Source organism: Rutidosis leptorrhynchoides, chromosome 4, assembly GCF_046630445.1.
Source record: "Rutidosis leptorrhynchoides isolate AG116_Rl617_1_P2 chromosome 4, CSIRO_AGI_Rlap_v1, whole genome shotgun sequence".
Classification (NCBI taxonomy): Eukaryota; Viridiplantae; Streptophyta; class Magnoliopsida; order Asterales; family Asteraceae; genus Rutidosis; species Rutidosis leptorrhynchoides.
The window spans coordinates 83172981-83191117 of NC_092336.1; the positions used below are offsets into that span (position 1 = coordinate 83172981).

Consider the following 18137-nt stretch of genomic DNA (forward strand, 5'->3'; position numbering starts at 1 on the left):
CATACAGATATATAAATATTTAAGTATAAAAATTAAAAATATAAATATATAAATATAAATATAAATAAATAATTATTGCAGAGTATTTGTATAATTTGTATTTGAAAAAAAAAAAAAAAAAAAAAAACCTACTAAGTCAGTGGACTTTTTATTATTTCACCGGAAAACGTAAAAATAACACACAGACTTAAATCGCTGGTTGATGGGGCATTGCTGCAGCAAAGACTCCGTTGTCAAAGACGAAAATGCCCCTCGATCCACCGTCCAAGACCACCATCATCCACCACCACGGCCACCTCGTAGTCCCAAACCAAGAACACGATCGCCGGCTGTTAATGGTAACGCTAACGGCAGGTCTAGTAGTAACAGTAATACCCCGAATCATTCCTTCACCGGAAGCCCATGGGGACAAACGTATCCTGCCGGAGTACCGCCAACGCCGTCGCCGGCGAGGACTCCGAGACGGATGTTCAAATGGCCGTTTCCGCCACCCTCTCCAGCGAAGCCGATCATGTCAGCAATTTTAAAACGGCACGGTGGCGGGAAGGGAAATACGGCTGCGACCGGCACTGCGATACCGGAAGATGACGTCAGCGCAGAGAGATCGTTGGATAAAAGTTTTGGGTATGGACGGAATTTTGAGTCAAAGTATGAGTTGGGGAAAGAAATTGGAAAAGGGCATTTTGGTCATACTTGTATGGCTAAATGTAAAAAAGGTGTTTTTAAGAATCAACCTGTTGCTGTAAAAATCATTTCTAAAGCTAAGGTGATGTTATTTTTTTATTTTTATTTTTGTTTAGTCAACTTTTTGAATTTAATGTTTGATCATACATACATTGTTGTTACAAGAATGTTGATTGGGATGATAAAAATGTGAACTTTAGTATTTTTTTTGATATTGGTTGTTAAAAAGATTTGATCTTGTTATGGTAGATGACAACAGCAATATCGATTGAGGATGTACGTAGGGAGGTTAAATTATTGAAGGGTTTATCAGGACATCAACATATGGTTCAGTTTCATGAGGCATTTGAGGATGATCAGAATGTGTATATAGTTATGGAGTATGTATTTTATCTTGTCTTGATATAACATAAATGATTAATGGCAGTTTCCTGCTCTTTATCGCTTTTAGGGGATACCATTCGTCTTTGGTTATTGATATCAATATAAAAATTATGTATGATTTTGGCAGATTGTGTGAAGGTGGGGAACTTCTTGATCGCATTTTATCGAGGTGATTATGGAGCACCATATTTTTATTTAATGATTAGTTGCAAATGCTATTTGTTTTGTTAAGCTATAACGTCGTGATCACCATTTTCTCATTATAGAGGTGGGCGATATATAGAAAATGATGCAAAATCGATAGTTGTTCAAATTTTGAGTGTAGCTTCCTTTTGTCATCTTCAGGGTGTTGTGCACCGTGATTTGAAGCCAGAGGTATATTTTTTTTTTAGGGTTTAACTTGATTTTTTTACAAGTACATCTCATTTTATAAAATAGATACTAATACAATGACCTGTTTCGGGCAGAACTTCCTTTTCAGCACAAAAGATGAAGAATCTCAATTAAAAGTTATAGATTTTGGTTTATCCGACTTTGCCAGACCAGGCAAGTTGTATTTTCTTTACTAGCTTCTTTTCTTTTCTGGTATATGATATATGAAATAATGAAAATCTGAACTAAATACGAATCACTTTTCAGAGACGGGTTTTCTATAATGATTCTAAACTTTACTCTGCATAAGTAATCAATATTAATTGTAATACTTGACTTATGCTTAACCCTAATTATAGAGTTTGGTAATTATGGAAGTAATATCGTACGGAGATGCCTATTTCAATTATTGGAATGCTAGTATTGCCTATTTTTCCAATGCCACAAATCAACCCTAAAAAACACTAGTCTAAGATATGCTACTATCCCACCATGAAAACTTGCAGCTAATGAGAGAATAAAATTTTAACGCATATGATTCATATCATTCTTATGCCGTTGATTAACCATCTCAAGATAGCCTTTTGGTTGAGGTCTTGATATCCTCGCAAGAGGTCTCAGGTTCAAACCTCACTAACAGCATATCTTTATGCAACTAGGGAAAGGATCTTTATGCAACTAGGGAAAGGGTTGGAAACGATCACATGATACCCAGTTAGGCCACGTACATCTGAGCAAAAATACTCGTCCTTCTAGCCTGAATAGGGAAGATTATGATGTTGATAATAAATTTAACAAAAATAATCTCTTATACAATTTTCAGATCAACGACTCAATGATATTGTCGGCAGTGCATACTATGTTGCACCAGAAGTACTTCACAGATCATACAATGTTGAGGCGGACATTTGGAGTATCGGCGTTATAACGTACATATTATTATGTGGAAGTCGTCCCTTTTTTGCTCGGAGCGAATCCGGAATATTCCGTTCTGTTCTGAGGGCCGATCCTAATCTTAGTGACTCACCTTGGCCTTCAGTAACTCCAGAAGCCAAAGATTTTGTTAAACGACTTCTCAACAAGGATCATCGGAAACGAATGACCGCATCTCAAGCCTTGAGTAAGAATTTTACTATTTAATGTATCTTTTAATTTTTAGTTATTACGTAGTATTATTTTGAATTTGAAAGTGAAGTGATATGTGGTAGCCTATCGGGTATTATAATAAATCAATAATTGGTAGATAAATGTATGTGCAGCTCACCCTTGGTTAAGAGATGAAAACCGTGCGGTCCCATTGGACATTTTGATCTACAAGTTAGTCAAGTCATATCTTCGAGCCTCACCTTTAAAGCGCGCAACATTGAAGGTATTTTTTTCTGGCTATAGAGTTGTGTTTAAAATCAAATCTTCTTTTGAATACGTTCTTACTTATGTTAAAATAATGACGTGCATACCAACTTTAGAATTGATCATATAGCATTAGAACTGATCGTATATTAGACTAAAATAAAACGGGTAAACGGAGGAGGTTTTTTCCTATTCAGGTTACCCGGGAGGGCGCGTCTTTTTTACTCAGATATACGCGGCCTAACTGTGTTATCCCATTATCATTTAACTTACTCAGATATACGCGACATACCAACTTGTGTCGACAGCAAGCGTTGATTTATTGGCAACTTGACTGACCCCTATAGCTTAAAGTAAATTTCAGGCAGGATTTAAAACCCATGAAAGTTCGATTTTACCATTTTCATGGCGTCTCTATTTTATTTTATTTTTATTCAATCTTATTTAATTTTTTAATTCTATTTTATTCTTAATATAAAAATTTTCTACTTTTTGGCCGGAGGTCCACTCGGAAGCAATCTCTCTATCCGTCGAATAGAGAGAGGGATGACTTTCCCTACTTTGGGAGTTTTACTCTGGGTAGAGAAAGAAATGACTTGTCTTTATTCTCAGATAGAGGCAGGATTGTCTACATCTCACCTCTCCATACACCACCTATATGGTGGTGGTGGTGGTCGTCGTCGGGGGGGGGGGGGGGGGGGGCGGGGTCGTCGTCGTCGTCCTCGTCAATAATGTAGTTATCTAATTATTATAAGCTCAAACTGCAAAATCACATCCGTACACTATCCAATTATTTGATATAAACATAAGTCCAAATACACCAATAATCTTGTTTATTGATGTGTGTTGTGCAAGGCTCTCTCAAAAGCTTTGACTGAGGATGAAATCGTTTACTTAAGGGCTCAGTTTAATCTCTTGGAACCTAAAGATGGATATGTTTCCCTAGACAATTTTAGAACGGTTAGTTAGTCTCACGTCCTTTTCTTTTATATATAAACTTGCGTCCTTTTCTTTTATTATTTTATATAAAATAAAATGTACATGCCTCACATACATAAATTTGCAGGCTCTTGTGAAACATTCCACTGCTGCCATGAAAGAATCAAGGGTCCTTGACATTTTGGACACGGTAAAAAATATTTCTTGACGTATAAATTTTATGTCAACTTGTTAAATTCATGGTAATGAATAATGTGTTTATTTTTTTCGTTTATGATTGAAGATGAAGCCTCTTACTTATATTCGGATGGAATTTGAAGAGTTTTGTGCTGCTGCAATTAGCCCGCTTCAACTTGAGGCCCTTGAAACGTGGGAAACCATTGCCAGCTCAGCTTTTGAATATTTTGAACTAGAAGGAAACCGAGTCATTTCTGTAGATGCATTAGCACAGGTACTTGTTCGATTTTTCAATCTTGGTTATAAATAAAACAGTAACTTAATTGGCTGATATATTAGTAAATGGGTTAAAATGTGCACACTTGTCTTTACCATAGTTCGATATTAAAATGTTATTTTGATCTAAACCATCATGAAACACTGATGCAGGAAATGAATGTGGGGCCAACAGCGCACTCGATATTGAAGGATTGGATAAGAAGTAGAGATGGAAAACTCAATTTTTTTGGATATGCTAAGCTTTTACATGGTTTAACTATTCGCAGCGCCAACACAAGGCATCATTAGGTAAACTGAGATTAATTGAATAGGTGATTCTTGTTTGTTTATTCTTAAAATTATTATTATTTTTTTTCCCTGATGCTTAAACAAAAAAAGATAAGGCGATATGCCCGTCAGATGACTTATTGTGTATCCTTGTTGAAAGAAATTGTAAAGGTCAGTTATTTTTTATTTTCCAGTTTATGCTTTAATCTTCTTTGTTATTGTAATATTCTTTCGGAGACGCACAATAATGGAAAAATATAATTAGGAGAAGGCACTTGCACTGATGTCTTGATCTCTACTAGTTATTTCATCTAATCTATCTAGTGTTATATAAATACGGAGCAATATATGTTTATATGTTTTTAACTAAATTGTATAAGTCGTTACACTGATGCTCAATATGGTTAAACAAATGTTTGCAGGCTTAGGCCAACAAATGTATAAACAAATGTTCTTCTATATACAAACAGCTAAGAGTGACATCATCACTGTCACACTAAGAATGTTAATTCTCATCATGATAGTTTTATTGATCACCAACTAACTTAACTCACACACGAACAACCTAATAACAACCCCATAGAATACACAATAGCAAGCCCACAAAAGACCACTACTTGGGAATTAGAAAGAGTACGACATGCTGTTTGCATAGTCTGGTTTGTTTTGTGAAGTTTAAGGTTTCACAGAAACAAGGTGGAGGAGCTCGTTAATGGCATAACTAGACACAATGAGAACAAGGAGAAGACACACGGCCTATAAGTTGCGGATGTTAGTTAGTATATTTATCCAGATTATTTATGTAAGCCCAAGTTTATAAGGGCCTTCTATTCCTATAAGCCCACTAGGTTTGCTAGTGTTGGCGCTATTTAAGCATATCACTTGTACGCCTATTTTGTCAATCAATAAACAATATTACAAGTCATCATGGTATCAGATAACTCCCACAAAACCTAAAAAAAAAAAAAAAACCGATCAGTTTCCCTCTTGTTCATCATCGATATCCACTGCTTCTTTTCTTTGCCTTTTCATGGCGCCTACGGGAAAGTTTGATAAACTCTATACGGTCACGTCGGTAACTCACCTAATACCGATTAAACTTGACCTAGCTAAGCTTAACTATACCCACTGGAGCACCCTATTCGCTACTCATTGTGCCGCCTTCAACGTCTCCAGTTTTCTCGTAGAATCATCCACCAGCGAACCACCTGATGAAGAAACCACGAAGGCCGATGCGGTGGTCTTGGGTTGGATTTTCCTCACGATCTCAGAACCTCTCCTTGAAAGGCTCCTAAATTCCCAACCCAAAACCGCGCTAGATGCTTGGGACTTCTTGAAAAAAATCTTCCACGACAATAAGCGATCCAAAGTGGTCGAACTAACCGCTAACTCCTCATATGATTTCCTTGACCCTCCGCCAAACACATTCTCCCGTACTTTCCCAGATACCCCTGATCCATCACCCACACCCACACCCACACCCACCGACACTCCCACACCAACACCCCCACCTCCAAATGCTCCACCTACCACACTACCCAATGCCCCACACAACACCATTACGACTTCCACACACCCTATGGTCACCCAGCACCGTGTTGGCACCACCAAACCTGTTGACCGCTTGAACCTTCATGTCTCCACCATATCTCCCATTCCGTCCACGTACTCCCACGCTTTTAAAGACCCTAACTGGCAACACGCTATGACCGAAGAATACAATGCTTTAATTAATAATAGTACTTGGATTCTTGTGCCACGCCCTACGGACACGAACATTGTTCGCTCCATGTGGTTATTTAAGCACAAGTTTAATGCAGATGGATCCTTGAGCAGGTATAAGGCTCGACTCGTCGCTAACGGTCGCAGCCAACAGGTTGGTATAGATTGTGATGAGACTTTTAGCCCGGTCGTTAAACCGGCCACCATTCGGACAGTTCTGAGCCTTGCTATTTCTCGACATTGGCCAGTCCATCAGCACGATGTTAAGAACGCGTTTCTCCATGGTACTTTATCTGAGACTGTCTACATGCATCAACCCCCAGGATTTCGTGATCCCACACGTCCCGATCATGTATGTCTTCTGCAGAAATCCCTCTACGGATTGAAGCAGGCTCCTCGGGCATGGTACCAACGCTTCGCAAGCTATGCCCAAAGTGTTGGTTTTCAGCAGAGCAGATGTGACACGTCATTATTTATTTATCGACATGGGGTTGACACTGCATACCTTTTACTATATGTGGATGACATCATACTGACTGCATCATCGCCAGCTTTTCTTCAGCGGGTTATTACTTCATTGCATCATGAGTTCTCCATGACTGACCTCGGCCCGCTGAACTATTTTTTGGGCATCTCTGTTATGCGTAACTCTTCAGGGATGTTCTTGTCTCAGAAAAAGTACGCTGAAGACATTCTTGAGCGTGCAGACATTACTGGCTGCCATCCGAGCAGGACTCCGGTTGAAACCGGTTCCAAACTTTCAGCCTCGGGTCCCTCTGTTGCAGATCCGACTTTATATCGCAGCCTTGCTGGTGCTCTTCAGTACCTGACTTTTACACGCCCGGATATTTCTTATGCCGTACAGCAGATATGTCTATTTATGCACGATCCTCGTGAGCAGCACATGTCCGCCCTCAAGCGGATTCTCAGATATATTCAGGGCACACTTGACCTTGGCCTTCAGCTTTATGCATCATCCACCACTGCTTTGACAGCATACTCTGATGCTGACTGGGCGGGCTGTCCTAGCACTCGCCGCTCGACCTCAGGATATTGTGTTTTTTTGGGTAATAATCTTCTGTCCTGGTCCTCTAAACGACAGCTGACTCCATCCCGCTCTAGTGCCGAAGCAGAATATCGAGGAGTTGCTAATGCTGTTGCAGAGACATGTTGGCTTCGTAATCTTCTCCGTGAACTTCATTGTCCTTTGTTCTCCGCCACCATTGTCTACCGTGACAATGTCAGTGCTGTCTATATGTCAGGGAACCCGGTTCAGCATCAACGCACAAAACATATAGAGATCGATATACATTTTGTTCGTGACTTGGTGACGAAAGGTCACGTGCGTGTTCTACATGTTCCGTCTCGATATCAGTATGCCGACATCTTCACCAAAGGACTCCCCACTGTATTGTTTGATGAGTTTCGGACCAGTTTGAGCATCCGGAAATCTCTCGCTCCAACTGCGGGGGGCTGTTAGTATATTTATCCAGATTATTTATGTAAGCCCAAGTTTATAAGGGCCTTCTATTCCTATAAGCCCACTAGGTTTGCTAGTGTTGGCGCTATTTAAGCATATCACTTGTACGCCTATTTTGTCAATCAATAAACAATATTACAAGTCATCAGCAGAAACCTTGAAGGTGGAGGGAAGAAAAGACTTTCTTTTAATGTGAAAGAAAGATGGAGTACAAAGAGACGATATAAAGGATCGAGGAGAATGAGCGCGATGATTAAGAGCGTGGTTATTCCAAGGCTTTATGACTGATTGTTGTTAAACGATGATTTAAAAGAGAGAAAAAAAAAAAAAAAACGTTTGGCACTTCCTCACAGCGTTCTCTGAGGGCACCAATAGTACGGGTACCAACCGCGATCGCCCTTGAGCACGCGCCCTCTACTCTGCCTTTTTCAAGCATATTCAACAACAATAATAGTGGGTCCTTTCGGTTCGAAAATGGCCTAAATTTTAACTTTTCAACCATGATTTTTTTTGCTAAGGTTTGAAAATGCTGGTATATGCATGTTAATGACAGTCCTTGGTGTCGTCCAAAAAATCCAATAATTACATGCCAAAAACTTTTCACCCAAACATTGCTTTCTATTATAGGAGCTTATCTTTTCACAAAAAAATATTAAAATTAACTGAAAGTTAAAAACTACTAAAAGTTTGAGACGTCACAAACATGCCCAAAGGCAACCTAGTCAAAAAGATTTTTTAATAACATAACCTTGAAAATTGCAAGATGCCAATGAACCAAAAAAAACCCTGATCCAACCCAATACACGAGTATAATTTAAGACAACCATGCTCACTTGGAGCAATTATTGGTTAAATAACCAAAAACGATACGAGTTACAAATAAATCTTAATGCAAAAACGACAACAAACTAACCATGTATAATATGGTAGCCACCAAAGTCACATACACCATGAACCAACACAAACAATCCCAATAACTTAAACATTCAACACGATAAACAATCTAGACCTCAAATAACTTCTCAAGCAGACTTCTCCTTTGTGTAAGATCTGACTACAAAAGCCAACCCAAGGATCACAAGAGGCACGAGAAACTGTAAAATCTTAACAACGAAATCTTGAGTCTTGTCCTGATTGTATACCTTGTCAGCAGGTGCAACGTATTGACGTTTCTTAGGAACCGTAGCCTTGTCTACTTTGCCGATCAAATATTTGTGCATCAACTCTCGTGCATCATCACTGTGACCCACATCCTCAAAATCATCCGTTGCATCTTTCCCTGCAATCATTTTAACCATAAATCAATCGCCAACATTTAGACTGTTTTCAACCCTAACTATGATGTCAAAGGCAAGTAGTGTACTTTTTGATTATGTGTCAATGTCAAGTGGTGAAGTATTATAAAGGGAAATGTCAAATTTGAGTGTTAAATTGTGTGGTGGGTGATGTGGTAAAATATTATTAGTAGTTGAATATAAAATATATTAAATAATAATATTTAAAAATAAATGGTGAAATCTGATTGGCTGGAAAATATTTGGCACACCTTCTCTCTCCCGTCAAATTTTCGACTGACGCAACTGAGCGTCAAATTTTGACGCCCCGTTAGAGGCGTCAAGGGCGTCAAACTAGTGCCACATTGGATTCCATGTCATTTGACGGATTTTTTTGACGCCCCATTAGAATTAGTCTTATTGTACATATTCGTGTAATGGTTGTGTTAGTTTGCCTTAAAAAAAATCACTCTTATCAAACTTACCAGTTGCTGCTAGCAAGACTTCATCACCACCAGGGTGATCCTCCATAAACGGAGTTACATCATAAACCTGGAGCACCATATATTCATCATTAAATAATAATTCCATACAGTGATGCAATAATGATGAGACCCTTAAAGGTTAATCGAATGATATAACATTAAGAGCCACGTGACAACAATTTACTTTGATGATAAATCCATTAACAAACTTAATCACTATGTAACTATGTTTTTTATTAGCATGATGTAGCGAAAAGGTATTGTGATTAAGCATTGTAAAATTGATGTTAATTAGATGACTTACGCCTTCCATAGGTAATAAAGTTCAATGATAATAAAAAAATGACTTGTATCTTAAAGTACATGGAAGGTAATAAAGTTCAATGATAATAAAAAAATGAGTTGTATCTTAAAGTACATTATTTTTTACTACAAAAAGATACCAATAGAACATATAACGTATAATTTATGATATATCGTCAATGATAATAAATCAATACAAAATCAATTCAGCATAAATTGCGGTTGAAATTGAAAATCGTTTTCTAAATATAGTTTGTAGACGATAGAAAATGCAGTAATAACTTTGTGCCAAATATTTGTTCAGATCAAAAATTGAAATTATCAAATCGAAACTAATTTAAATTAATTAATTAAATCAATTGCGCATGTAAATCTTTATTAGCTTCAAATATTCTAGTTAAATACTACGAGTACGTAACAACAAAAAACAAGTTTTATTCGGTACTAATTCTTCAAATCACTAGCAAACCCTAGCTAAATTCACCTCAAACCGAAATACCATAATCACTGTACGATCACATGAATCATACAATTAAGATAATATAGTATTGAACTATAAAACAGATCGATTTACTTAAAAGAGCATAAATATGTTTTTAACCATACCAAATCTGATCATTCCAAGCAAAAATGAGCCAGATCCAGTACTCCGATAAATACTTTGATGATACTTTCGAGTACAGGTAATTAATTACTGTTTTTGTCAATTTTCTCCTTATTCCATTATCTTTCTCCTCCGTTTGACTTCCGTCATAATCCGCCGTCGTCATTCAAAAATGTCTTCTTCAACTCTCAAACGCTGGTTAAGGCCCGAGGTTTGTAAGTCTTAATAATCAGTCCATCAATCGATCACACTCTACGTTTTTATCAATTTCTGATTTCAATTTTATAATTTAATCCAAACCCAAAAACCAAATCAGATCTGAAACGAAAAACGCCAAAACTGAAACTATTGAATATCTAAATAAACGAATAGGGAAGAAAAAAAGGAGTGTGGTGGTGTTGAAACCGCCGACGGCGTCGGAGTTGATGAAGTCACCACCGAAATTGCTGCCGGAGTTGATGAAGTGACTGTCGACTTTGCTATTCTATTTGAAATACTCTTTTATCATGTCAAACATACCGACATCCCCTTTTACACCAAAAGCATCGAACAATCAATCCCAGTCGAAACAATCTTTCTTTGCTGATAACAAGCATATCCGATATCAGCCTATCAATCAGGGTATTTGGGTTAAAATTGATCATAATAAGCAAAACTCACCTTCAAAAAACCCTAACCCTAATTACAATAACCAGCAGAATCCAACCCACCTTGTCCGATCCAAATCTGGTCTCAATCATCACTCGACAAGGTTAAACTCATCCTACAATCAATTATACAACAACTTCAAAATACGGGAATCAGCCACCAACCTTATCAATCGTTATGGCAAGCCTTTTCCAGATGCGAATAATTCTAAAACAAATCAATTGCCAAAACCGATCGACAAGTCTAGAATTACTTCATACCTCTTTCACAACTTTCCCGAACACTGGTGTTCAACGGACTTATGGGATGTTTTCAAAAAATATGGCAATATCCACGAGGTTTATATCCCCAGGAAGACCTTAAAAAACGGAAGGAAGTTTGGTTTTGTTAGATTCTTAGACGTTCCAGATTACCACAAAGATTCTCTTGCGAGGAGACTAAGTCTCATTGTTGCGGGTGACAATTTACTCAAAGTATACAAGGCCCGTGATCCCGAAGGAAAGAAACAAGCTCCACAGCCTAACAATGCAAAATCGGGTTCTAGGAACAATGTTAAGGTTGCATTTAACTCACCTGTAGACGAAAGGAATTTCAAAGAAGTGGTCCTAAACAAGCAGGCTACAAACTACGGCATCCCCTCGATTAAGGTAAATTCTAATGATGATCTTATCCAAATACTTGGTCAAGCGGTTATTGCCAAAGTTAAAGATCTTGAATTCCTTGAATATTTTAATGAAATATGTGAAAGTGAAAACCTTGGTGGGTTTACTATCAAATACCTGGGCGGGCATGATCTAATGCTTATATTTGAGGAACCCAACCCGGCCCTAGACTTGATTAACAATTCGGAACACCCATTATGGAAATGGCTTGAAGATATAAACCCATGGGATCCCGAAATTTACAAAACCTCTGGTAGACTTGTTTATGTTAACATATTCGGGGTACCTATTACTTGTTGGTTAGAATCCACATTCATTGACATAGCAAAAAATTGGGGCGAGGTAATTGAAACGTTTAATTGCTCTATAACCAATGAGAACAACCAAGATTTATCGCATGGCTCGGTAATTATCAAAACAAACAATTTCTCACCGATAAACGGCCAAGTTATTATCAACCCCGGTGACGTCAATCAATCTAAGGCTTACATCATTGAAGTTCAAAACTTTTCTATGTTTAACACTTATGGTGATATCGATAATTCGTCGAATTGGGATGATGAAATTCTTTCGGACGATCACATTTCTGACGAAGAGTCCCACTTGGATTGTGAAAATCGAGTTGAAGGAAACGCTGAAAAGACCACCCGTAACAACAACCACGATCCCACGCCTCCTCACCAAACCTCCTCTAATTCCTCTAAACGAATGGATACTCGTCCCTTTAATAATAATGCCGATAACCAATCTCTCCAATCTCCTAGCATATCGAAACCCATCAACCACTTTGACACCACAAACCCTCACACCCATAATCCTTCCAATCCCGAAACTGTTTTAAATAATACTAGCTCTACAAAAGAAACTAGCCCATCGAATGAAACTGATCCAATTGAACCACCTCCTATTCCTGATTTTAATACAGCAAGGCCATATAATACCACCTCATATCAACCAAAACCAAAAACCATCCCTTTGGAGTCCACTGTAATCACGCAGCCCATTACCACCAATACCCCCCCAAGCCCACCAAGAGAGGATACCCTTGCAATCCCGCAGCCCAACACTGTTATTAACGGCCCATCGAATCATGTAAATGATACCCCTGTTACACCTAGCCACATCTCGGGTAAATCTAATATGGACAGCTCACCTCAACACATTCTAACAAATGATTTATGCTCACCAATAGTGACACAAGAACATGCAGATTCTGTTCCCGAAACCCTCCCTCACCATACCACAAACGACACCCCCTGTACTACCCCTTTAAACCCTCAATCCAACTCTCCATTAAATTTTATGCCTGCCCCTAACGCTACACAACAAACAAATTTCGATCCTTTCAACCTCGAACCTTTACTTTATACGGGTAAAGAAATTTCTAAAAAGAGAAAAATTTCTAGCACCATCGCCAAACCTATCATTAAGTCAAAAAACACCTCTCAAAACCCAGATTTTAAAAGACCTAGATCCAATATGCTTTACATCAAACATCTAGCTAGAAGTGGCCAAAAGCTTAGAATCTCTCAACTGGCTAAACGTTGTAAGTCCTCGTCTAACGGTGGTGGTAGCACATCCTACTTCTCGAAGGGATCTCATATGGACATGGTACATAACAAAAAGACTAAAAAGACAGGTTCTACCTCTAGCAAAAGCTTGGATACGTTCGAATTCGGGAAAAGCATCGGGATTCGTCGCAACAACCCATGAATCCACCTCCGTCACATCGATTCTGTAAGTTTTTTCTCATGTGTACGATTTCTCTTAATATTCGGGGTATTGGACAAACGGGTAAAATAAGCTGGCTTAAACGTATTTGCTATAAAGAAAAACCATCAATTCTAGGCCTCCAGGAAACCAAATGCGGCCAAACACGTGATAACACCATTGAATCTTTCTGGGGTAATTCTGATTTTAAATTCATCCAAAAGGATTCGGATGGTGCTTCCGGAGGTATCCTAACTATTTGGGATACTAATATCTTTTCGTTCAACTATGCTATTGAGGGTGAATTCTTTCTTGCAATTTGTGGCACGTGGGCGGGTCATGACTCTGAAATTGCCTTCATTAATGTTTATGGCCCCCATTCCCATTCAAAAAAACTTAGACTTTGGAGCGAACTCTCATCCCTTACTAACTCCCTTAATATCCCACACATTGTTTCTGGTGACTTCAACGAAGTAAGAAACAAAACAGAACGCATGAACACAGAGTATAATCAAAATTGGGCAGATAATTTTAATAACTTTATAAATAACTCTGGATTAATTGATCTTCCTTTAGGCGGTAAAAGGTTCACAAGGATTTGTGAAAAAACAATGAAGTTTAGTAAACTTGACCGATTCCTCATTTCCGATGGCATCTTCACTATCTGGCCCAACACATCCTCCAAAACTCTTGATCGGGACCTTTCTGACCACTGTCCCATTATCCTAAGAAATAACCTCCTCGATTCTGGCCCTAAGCCAATACGTGTCTTTGACACATGGCTAGATTTAAAAGATGCCGACACCATCATAGAAAAGGCTTGGTTGATCCCAATTAGTGGGAATAGGCCTGACTGCATTTTCCGTAACAAACTAAAAAACGTTAAATTAGAACTTAAAAAACATAGTAATCAACTTGATAACTTAGACTCCCAAATACGTGATCATCTTACTGAATGTAATAATTGGGAACAAACCGCCGAAACTAGACCTTTATCCGAAACTGAAAAACAAAAATGGATCGATGAAAAAATGCATCACATCGTCAAAGAAAAAAAGAAAACAAACATGCTTAAACAAAAATCTAGAATCAAATGGGCGCTTGAGGGTGATGAAAATTCGAAATACTTTCATAACTATATCAAAAGAAGAACAAGTAAAAACAACATCCACGGGCTTTCAATTAATGGTACATGGACTGAAGATCCTAATCTAATAAAACAAGAAGCATATTCCTATTTTAACAACATCTTCCGATCCAAACACTTACGTGACGAATGCCCTTTCGATCATGTTTCACATCTTGAATACATTTCTTCCTTGGACAATCAACTCCTAGAAGCTAAATTTAACGAAAAAGAAATATGGGAAGCCATATGTAATTGCGATAGCTCTAAAGCTCCTGGGCCGGACGGTTTCAACATGAGATTCTTTAAAAAACATTGGGAACTGATTAAAACCGACCTCATTAAATCTCTAGATTGGTTCTGGGAAAACTCAGAAATCTCCAAAGGATGTAATGCATCTTTCTTCACATTAGTCCCGAAAAAACCCAACCCAATCGGATTAAATGAATATCGCCCAATCTGTCTAATAGGTAGCTACTATAAAATTCTCACCAAAATACTCTCCAATCGCCTTGCCATGGTCATTCATAAAATCATTGGTAGTGAACAAACAGCTTTCCTCAAAGGTCGAAATATCCTAGATAGTGTCCTAATTGCAAACGAAATAATTGATGAATTAAAACGTAAAAAACAAAAAGGTTTAATCTTTAAAGTTGACTTCGAAAAGGCATTTGACTGCATTGAGTGGGACTTTCTATTTAAAACCATGCACTTCATGGGTTTTGGTCCAAAATGGATTGGTTTCATTCGGGCATGCCTTTGGTCATCATCTATTTCTGTACTAATCAATGGCTCTCCCACCAAAGAATTTTCCCCTGAAAGAGGAATTCGACAAGGTGACCCCATTTCGCCATTCCTGTTCATCATTGTTGCTGAAGGTCTTAACATACTTGTCAAAAGAGCATTAGCCAATGGTCATTTGCAAGGATTAAAGATCGGACATGACAATCTCAATATTACACACCTCCAATATGCTGATGATACAATCTTCTTCGGCGAATGGAATAAAAGAAACGCCAAATATATCTCCAAACTACTAAAATGTTTTGAAAATATTTCAGGCCTCAAAGTTAACTTCCGTAAAAGCAAACTTTACGGTATAGGTACATCTACGACCGAAACCGAACAAATGGCTTGCTACATGAACTGCTCTGCGGGTCATACCCCGTTCTCCTATCTTGGACTTCCTATTGGTGTACCCACATCTCACGCCTCCTCGTGGCAGCCGATCGTTGAGAAATTCGACAAAAGGCTTTCAGATTGGGCTGCTAAATCTATTTCTTTCGGAGGTCGACTTACGACCATCAAATCAATTCTTAGTAGTATCCCATTATACTACTTCTCCTTATTTCATGCACCATCCGCTATCCTTAAGGTACTTGAATCTAAAAGACGGAAATTCTTCTGGGGAGGATCTTCAAACGATAATAAAATTAATTGGATCAAATGGGACCAAATAATTTTGCCATACGATTGTGGGGGTTTAAACGTGGGGTCCCTCTTTGCTAAAAACATATCATTACTTTGTAAATGGTGGTGGCGTTTTAAAAACGAAGATGATGCATTATGGGTAAAAATAATCAAAAGCATTTATGGGCCGGGGGGAGGGTTGGATACTAACTTTTTATGCAGGAACTTTTCAGGTCGCACCATTTGGAAAGAGATTATTAAAGCTGGAAAAGTTGCTGACAATATAGGCACAACCTTCACATCCTCGATTTCAAAGCGCATAGGAAATGGCACATCAATAAGCTTCTGGCATGATATATGGATCGGATCTGAGTGCTTAAAAGATACATTTCATAGACTATTCATGTTGGAATCCCGCAAAGAAGCAACTGTTGCTGATAGAATAATGAACGTTAACTCTACCTCGATCGGTAATTGGGATTGGTCCCGACCTCCTAGTGGTCGTGCAAAGGATTATCTCACGGAGCTCAACAACCTAATAACATCTGTTATTATTTCAGATCGCCCCGACTCATGGAAATGTTCCCTTGACACATCCGGCATCTACACTTCAGCAGCACTGTCAAATCTGATCAATAAACTTAAATACGGCACAAACTCTAGAAACCTTTCACTACCTCAAAACAAATTCGTTCCACAAAAGATATTCATTTTCTCATGGAGGGCCGTTCAACAAAAAATCCCGGTTAGAAGCGAACTCGATAAAAAAGGAATTGACCTTCACACCATCTTATGTCCCTTATGTGAGCACCAAATTGAAACCATTGATCACGCGTTGTTAAATTGTCAAAAAGTATCTTCAATATGGATACAATTTCTCGATTGGTGGAATCAAAACAACATAAGTATCTCTAACATCAATGATGCCATCATCTCGGATCAAGGCATATCACATAATTCCATTGGTTCTTCAATATGGCAAGCTGCTAAATGGATTGCGTGCTACATTATTTGGAAACATAGGAACTTAAAGATTTTTTCCGGAAAAATATGGAACCCCGCTGTGATAATCTCCGAGATCCAATCTCAAAGCTTTAGCTGGATCTCAAATCGTTCACGGAAGAAAACACCTATCGATTGGCATCAATGGCTACTCAACCCGTCATTTTACGTGTCACCTCCTTCAAACCGCATAGGCGTCGGTTAACATAACTTAATTCAAATCGGGATGGTTTCGTTATTCTATATAGCCTATGTGGGTTAGATTAAATGGGTTGGTAGTGTGTCAACTTTGTAGTCGCTTGATCGGCACGGTTGTCCCCTCCTTCCCCGCTTGTTGTTCTTTTACGCAAGTTCGTCCCTCGTAGTGTTATCTAGTCTACGTCTCCCCCGATCATAAGTTCAGATAATTATTCCATATTTTCTCAGCTGATCCGTTTCGTTTATAGCATTGTATAAAAGCATATAGGGACTTGTATTGTAATATTACATATAATAATAATAATATTTTTGCTTTTCAAAAAAAAAAAATATGTTTTTAACCATATATAAAAACGAAAGGAAAAAAGAAAAAGAAGAAGAAAAGGATTAACCTTTCCATCAATTATGAGCCAACAGTCCTTAGTTTTGTTGTGTTTTGAGACATCGTCGAATACGAATTGCTTCAGATCTGATGCCATTGGTATCTGATACTACAAGAAACAAAAGATATAAATTAACTTAAAATTTAAAATTAAAATTTATATAAATAAGAAAGTTGAAATCATTCGATATTTACAATTGTACCAAAAATTTAAAAAGGTATACTGTAAAGTGAGCAAAAAAGAATCGATCTAAATGAAAGAATAGTATTTTGAAACATCGGAGACTTACGTTGTAAACTTATTGATTTAACGCCGGCCCGATTGTTTTCAACGCTCTGCCGGTCCAAAATTTATTGGATTTTATTCAACATAAAAGTACGATGGATCCTGTGTTTGTTCCTTGACTTTATAGTGCCCTTATATTGACTTCACCAAAATTACGAAATTGACCTTCTAATTGTGCATGGCTGAATTTTTGTATCCACAATACTTTGCATCTCTCTTTAACACGTTTAAAACAATTGTACATATCAATTTTTTAACAATAATATCGACATCGAATGCTCTCATTTTTTACTTATATACGCGTGATGAAACACAAATTGCAACAATATTGATAGTACCATCGAATGTTTGAAAAACCCCAGAGACATTCCCAAATCGCATTGATGTTGACAG

The 18137-nt window shown here is 38.0% G+C and overlaps 2 protein-coding genes across 2 annotated transcripts; one reads left to right on the forward strand and one right to left on the reverse strand.

The window, feature by feature from the left end:
- The first annotated feature begins 373 nt into the window (after window positions 1-373).
- On the forward strand, window positions 374-4574 carry LOC139839863 (CDPK-related kinase 4-like). Its single transcript, XM_071830060.1, has 11 exons — window positions 374-766; window positions 934-1064; window positions 1196-1237; window positions 1335-1443; window positions 1536-1614; window positions 2264-2560; window positions 2700-2809; window positions 3646-3750; window positions 3857-3919; window positions 4013-4180; window positions 4336-4574. Exons 1-11 carry the CDS (start codon window positions 467-469, stop codon window positions 4471-4473), a joined length of 1542 nt encoding a protein of 513 aa, XP_071686161.1. The 5' UTR covers window positions 374-466; the 3' UTR covers window positions 4474-4574.
- A 3893-nt stretch (window positions 4575-8467) lies between these two features.
- On the reverse strand, window positions 8468-17841 carry LOC139839865 (cytochrome b5). Its single transcript, XM_071830065.1, has 4 exons — window positions 17749-17841; window positions 17469-17567; window positions 9414-9480; window positions 8468-8933 (listed from the first exon to the last, which is right to left on the reverse strand). The coding sequence occupies exons 2-4, from the start codon at window positions 17553-17555 to the stop codon at window positions 8677-8679; spliced, it is 411 nt and encodes a 136-aa protein (XP_071686166.1). The 5' UTR covers window positions 17556-17567; window positions 17749-17841; the 3' UTR covers window positions 8468-8676.
- Between the last annotated feature and the right edge of the window lie 296 nt (window positions 17842-18137).

Excerpts from the sequence above, each read along its gene's own strand:
- LOC139839863 (XM_071830060.1), top strand. The coding sequence starts at position 467 with ATGTTCAAATGGCCGTTTCCGCCACCCTCTCCAGCGAAGCCGATCATG. Across the intron at positions 1,065-1,195 it reads AATGTGTATATAGTTATGGA|ATTGTGTGAAGGTGGGGAAC; the intron begins GTATGTATTTTA and ends TGATTTTGGCAG. Across the intron at positions 1,444-1,535 it reads ACCGTGATTTGAAGCCAGAG|AACTTCCTTTTCAGCACAAA; the intron begins GTATATTTTTTT and ends TGTTTCGGGCAG.
- LOC139839865 (XM_071830065.1), bottom strand. The coding sequence starts at position 17,555 with ATGGCATCAGATCTGAAGCAATTCGTATTCGACGATGTCTCAAAACAC. Across the intron at positions 9,481-17,468 it reads GGCTCATAATTGATGGAAAG|GTTTATGATGTAACTCCGTT; the intron begins GTTAATCCTTTT and ends ATGGTGCTCCAG. Across the intron at positions 8,934-9,413 it reads AGTCTTGCTAGCAGCAACTG|GGAAAGATGCAACGGATGAT; the intron begins GTAAGTTTGATA and ends AAATGATTGCAG.